The sequence below is a fragment of the Sinocyclocheilus rhinocerous genome, unplaced genomic scaffold (genome assembly GCF_001515625.1).
Source record: "Sinocyclocheilus rhinocerous isolate Xijiao unplaced genomic scaffold, SAMN03320098_v1.1 scaffold77, whole genome shotgun sequence".
In the NCBI taxonomy this organism is placed as follows: domain Eukaryota; kingdom Metazoa; phylum Chordata; class Actinopteri; order Cypriniformes; family Cyprinidae; genus Sinocyclocheilus; species Sinocyclocheilus rhinocerous.
In genome coordinates this window covers 422,695-428,796 of record NW_015635045.1, presented here as the reverse complement: position 1 = coordinate 428,796, position 6,102 = coordinate 422,695, and the positions used below count along the sequence as shown (strand labels likewise).

Here is a 6,102-nt window from a genome sequence, read left to right as displayed (position 1 = left end):
TACGTCTACACACACACACACACACACACAAACACACACACACAGAGACACACACACACCCACACAGGTTTGTGGGGACTCTCCATAGGCGTAATGGTTTTTCTACTGTACAGACCGTATTTTCTATCGCCCTACCAACCCTACACCTAACCCTACCCCTCACAAGAAACTTTGTGCATTTTTAGATTTTCAAAAAAACTCATTCTGAATGATTTATACGCCTTTTGAATTACGGGGACACTGAAAATGTCCTCATAAATCACCTTCTTGTTGTAATACCTATGTCATACCCATGTTATTATACAAATGTCCTCATACACCACATAAGCATGGACACACACACACACACACACACACACACATAGAGAGAGTGAGAGAGATGCAGACGGAACTGGAAACTGAATGTTCCTGGTTTTTCTGGAACAATTATTATGTGTAAATTCAGTAGCTTATACAAAATTCAGCAAACAATAACAATATAGCCAAATTGATTAAATTAAGCTTTTTGCGAATAGCTAGGCCTATTACTTTTACTACAGTCAGGAAGTGGTATTTACAGTATGAAGAAAAGATACTTGTCAGAAGGCAGTGAAGTGGGTAAATGATATTGATAAATGTGCAAGATACAAGATACCTGCATTCAAACCCAACACACTCACTATGAGAAAACACTGCCCCCTACTGGCTAAAATCGTATATCAAGGATATGCATAGTTGAAGGGTACACATAATGTAATAGGAAAATGATATACATGGCTTGTTGGGTTGCTACAGTACAGTCTCAAAGTCCATACATGGAGAACTGGCATCAGAATCAGACAGACTGAAGTCTGTGCTCATGCAGAACATCCTGGTAGGAGTTTAGATCGTTGAGGAGATAATCTCAGGCGAAAAAGGCCGAAATGAGCACAGAAGCAGCAGCATGAGAACAGATCCATTGACTCAGCTCAAAGCCTTTATCTCTAAACTCCAACACGCTCACAGAAAACTGATGAAACCACTGAGATGAACGGCTAAACATCTTCATCTAAACAAGCCCAGCTGCTGAGTTAATTCTATCTGACATTTAACAAGAAACACTCACATGAACAAAGGAAATAGTTTTGATATGTTGGTTGCCTTTTTAAGCAACCAAAAATAAAATAAATAATCTATTATGGTCTCTTTGTTATTTGTTGTTGTTCATTCATGGCCTTGAAACGAAATTTTACTAAAGTTCGATAGAAGCGTGTTTAAATCCTGTCAATCACAACACAATGTTGTTACCTCACTCCTATGACAAATTTCTGGGCATTTGTTCTATTTACTTCTACAATGTATTTAAGATTGACACATAGAGTGATGTTGTTTAGGTAATCTCAGTTGTACTGATATTATAAATCCAGGAGAGGCATTTCTACACACACACAGGTTTGTTTTTATGGTTTATGGGGACTCTCCATAGGCGTAATGGTTTTTCTACTGTACAGACCGTATTTTCTATCGCCCTACCAACCCTACACCTAACCCTACCCCTCACAAGAAACTTTGTGCATTTTTAGATTTTCAAAAAAACTCATTCTGATTGATTTATACGCCTTTTGAATTACGGGGACACTGAAAATGTCCTCATAAATCACCTTCTTGTTGTAATACCTATGTCATACCCATGTTATTATACAAATGTCCTCATACACCACATAAGCATGGACACACACACACACACACACACACACACATAGAGAGAGTGAGAGAGATGCAGACGGAACTGGAAACTGAATGTTCCTGGTTTTTCTGGAACAATTATTATGTGTAAATTCAGTAGCTTATACAAAATTCAGCAAACAATAACAATATAGCCAAATTGATTAAATTAAGCTTTTTGCGAATAGCTAGGCCTATTACTTTTACTACAGTCAGGAAGTGGTATTTACAGTATGAAGAAAAGATACTTGTCAGAAGGCAGTGAAGTGGGTAAATGATATTGATAAATGTGCAAGATACAAGATACCTGCATTCAAACCCAACACACTCACTATGAGAAAACACTGCCCCCTACTGGCTAAAATCGTATATCAAGGATATGCATAGTTGAAGGGTACACATAATGTAATAGGAAAATGATATACATGGCTTGTTGGGTTGCTACAGTACAGTCTCAAAGTCCATACATGGAGAACTGGCATCAGAATCAGACAGACTGAAGTCTGTGCTCATGCAGAACATCCTGGTAGGAGTTTAGATCGTTGAGGAGATAATCTCAGGCGAAAAAGGCCGAAATGAGCACAGAAGCAGCAGCATGAGAACAGATCCATTGACTCAGCTCAAAGCCTTTATCTCTAAACTCCAACACGCTCACAGAAAACTGATGAAACCACTGAGATGAACGGCTAAACATCTTCATCTAAACAAGCCCAGCTGCTGAGTTAATTCTATCTGACATTTAACAAGAAACACTCACATGAACAAAGGAAATAGTTTTGATATGTTGGTTGCCTTTTTAAGCAACCAAAAATAAAATAAATAATCTATTATGGTCTCTTTGTTATTTGTTGTTGTTCATTCATGGCCTTGAAACGAAATTTTACTAAAGTTCGATAGAAGCGTGTTTAAATCCTGTCAATCACAACACAATGTTGTTACCTCACTCCTATGACAAATTTCTGGGCATTTGTTCTATTTACTTCTACAATGTATTTAAGATTGACACATAGAGTGATGTTGTTTAGGTAATCTCAGTTGTACTGATATTATAAATCCAGGAGAGGCATTTCTGAATAAATCAGTGTTTCTGTACGAATCGGTTTAGTAAATGATTCATTCCTAAAAACAGTCCCTTTGAACGAACCAGTAGAATTAATTTTTCAATGACTAGCTCATAAGGACAAGTTGGGCTGATTATGCATTATGCATACCGACCTAATGAAAAACTGTGTGAAAATTAACAGAATTCATAAAACAGTAGGCAACCTCCAGCTAGATGTGATTTCGGACACAGCCTTTCTTTTCATTGCTGAATGAAGCAGTGTTTTTGAATGAATTGTTTGAGTGAGCGAATGATTAAATGGCATAAAGACTGTTAAATTGTTTGAATGAATGTTTCAGTTGCACACCCATAAAACCAGTCACTTGATTCGTTCCTAAATGCATCAGTGTTTTGAACGAATCGTCTGAATAATGCACACTGTCAGTCTGTCTGGGACACTTAAACGCAGCTTATTTTTCTCCCACAACTGCTTCTGAGTCTGACAGCTAGAGCAGAGTGAAATATATATCCACTTACTATGAAAGTGGATATCACTGACCATTATGTAAATGATGTGTGCCTGAAACCACCCTGTCTGAATGATGTAATAATTTTAAACTTGTTTTCATATTGTTATTGGGAAGTTCGTAGAACTGTGACAAACCACATGGAGTAAATTTGTAACGTTTCCGAAGTTTTTCCCACAGTATTTTTTCAATTAGTGCACTGTGAGTTGTTTTGGAAGAAAAGCATATGCTAAATGGTAACTACCAAAAGCACCCTTAACAGCCCCCAAACATCAAGACCAACATAAAACCCATGAGTAAATGTGAGAGGCGTTAATAGGTTTTGGCTACAGCAGTGTGTGAAAACCTTTAGAAAGAGAAAGTGTTATGAAGGGAGCACAAAACAGAAAATAACACTAAAGGAAGCACACAAGAACACGTCATAGAAAATGCCAGCAGAAACCACCCTAAATTCAAATTCAACCACCTTTTCTCCTGTAGCCAGTGTAGACACATGGACAGGAGGACACAAAGTGTCCAGAAACATAAACCCTATATACTGTATATATAAGAATCTTAAATATGAAAAATATCTCCAATAGCGTTGGTTTTATTAGAGGAGAAATGTAACAATGTCACCCATTCATTCTTCATACATTCGGTTTTGTTTCCAAGAATGTTGTCTAAAACAAAACAAGATTGTCATTCATGAGCCGTGTTTTAACATGTGCAATTAGTCCACATAAAACAAATGAAAAACACTGAAAAACAGTTAAAAACATTCATTCACTCACTCACTTCACACAAACATGCTCATATCAAGCCAGATGTTCCAACCCTCAAAAAGACAGGCACAGGCGCTTCAGCGGTGGGGAGACTACTTTCTGTGTTTTCCAGGCATTTGGTAAGGTTCGTCTCATGCACAGCAGACAAAAACACTTTCACAGCATGTGTGTCTTCCAATAAAGAGGGAGATGTTCCAGTCTCTTACTCCTCCCTCATGGGAACGTCTTCTAGAGGTACTATTGCCTCCAAAGAGCCAGTGCTGTAATGCTGCAATGTTGTTATGGAGATAACGGTGTGTAGTAAGAAGAGAACAAGCACACACAGTTTAAATTTACTGCCATGAAGACGATTTGTACATGACACCGCTCCTGATGATATCCTCCTATGCAACGAGAAGGAGCCAGGGAGGCGTGTCAGAGCACATGCGGCGCCTACAGTGGAGTCACACCCACTCCATCTGACATCACAGCAGTCTGGACCCTGACTGGTCAAATACTCCTCGTGAAACCCTGATGAGAATGAGAGAAACACTGTGTTAGAACAGGACAAAACACTGTACCGAGAGCGTCGACACATTTTAGTGAATCGAAAACAAACATTTCTGCCTGAACATTTACGAATCAGTTGGAGCAGTTTCTTGATTAATCCGATTTACTCACTGAACAGCAGGTCATTCATTTCGTCATGTCCAACACTAATTTAGTATTATTTATATACTATTATAGTATTTATACATACAGTGCCCTCCATAAGTATTGGGACAGTAATGACAAAATTGCTTTGTTTGCTGTGTAGTCAAGACATCTGCAAATATGATTAAAAGATGAATATGAGACAAAACTACAGAACGTCGCAATTTTATTATTAGCGGTTTCAACACGTACATGTTTTACCAAATAAAAAGGACAGCACTTTTAGAGTTCATCCCACTATCTGATGTGAGCATAAGTATTGGGACAGTTGAACTTAAGACAGATGTAAAAGATTAAAAACTATTATTTAGTTGCAGATCCCTTGCTTGCTATGACAGCAGTGAGTCTGCGACCCATAGACATCACCAGACTCTTGGTCTTGTCCTTTGAAATGCTTTTCCCAGCCTTTAATGCAGCCAATTCCAACTGTTGCTTGTTTGGGGGAGTTTCTGCCTTTAGTCTCCTCTTCAGACTGTGAAATTTACGTTCAATCGGATTTAAATCTGGAGATTGATTTGGCCAATCTAAGACTTTGCATTTCTGTGCCCTGATAAACTCCTTCACTGAACTGGCAGGGTGTTTTGGGTCATTGTCCTGATGCAATATGAAATGCTTTCTGATGACTCTGGTGGCATTTTTTTGAATATCGGTAGCCAAGATGGTTTTGTACCCTTCCAAATTCATTCTGCTATCATACATTATGTCATCATTAAAACTGAGAGGGCCTGTTCCAGAGACAGCCATGCATGCCCATGCCATGACACCACCTCCACCATGCTTTACAGATGAGGTTGTACGCTTAGGATCCTTTGCAGTTCCTTTTTTCTCTCCACACTTTTGCTTTCCCATCACTTAGACAAAGGTTAATCTTTGTCTCATCTGTCCATAAAACTCAGTTCTAAAACTCTACTAACCTTTGTGCTTTTTGCAAACTCTAATCTTGCCTTTCTATTTTTGGTGCTGGTCAGAGATTTGCATCTTGCTGTGTAGCCTCTGTAATTCTGTGTCAAAGTCTACTGCATACAGTAATTTGTCAGAGCATCACCCCAGCTTTCTGGAGGTTGTTGGTGATTTTACAGACATGTATTTTAGGGTTCATTTTCACAGCTTTCATCAACTGCTGTTGTTTTTCTCAGCCGATCAGGTCGTTGTTGGTTGCGGGTGGGGTGACTCTTGATTTCTCCATGCCCTTTGTTTTTGCTATAGCTCTAATTGACTTCCTCCTTTCTTTTAGCATCCAAATTGCTTGCTTTTCTCTCAAAGTCAGCTCCAGGTTTGTGTGTGTCGTCATCGAATGCAAGACTGCAGAAGCACTGCAGAATGCAGAAGCAACGGATATAACTGATATGACACATTCCCTGCTTTTAATATCTGAACAATTAATGCAACAGGA

General features: G+C 38.7%; 1 protein-coding gene across 1 annotated transcript in view; it reads right to left on the bottom strand.

The window, feature by feature from the left end:
- Positions 1-3,830: 3,830 nt before the first annotated feature.
- LOC107746345 (transmembrane protein FAM155A-like) overlaps positions 3,831-6,102 on the bottom strand; it is a 4,738-nt gene continuing 2,466 nt past the window's right edge. The window contains exon 3 of the mRNA XM_016560501.1: positions 3,831-4,526. Coding sequence (XP_016415987.1) covers positions 4,219-4,526 — 308 coding nt within the window. The 3' untranslated portion in view covers positions 3,831-4,218. The remainder of the gene's footprint in view (positions 4,527-6,102) is intronic.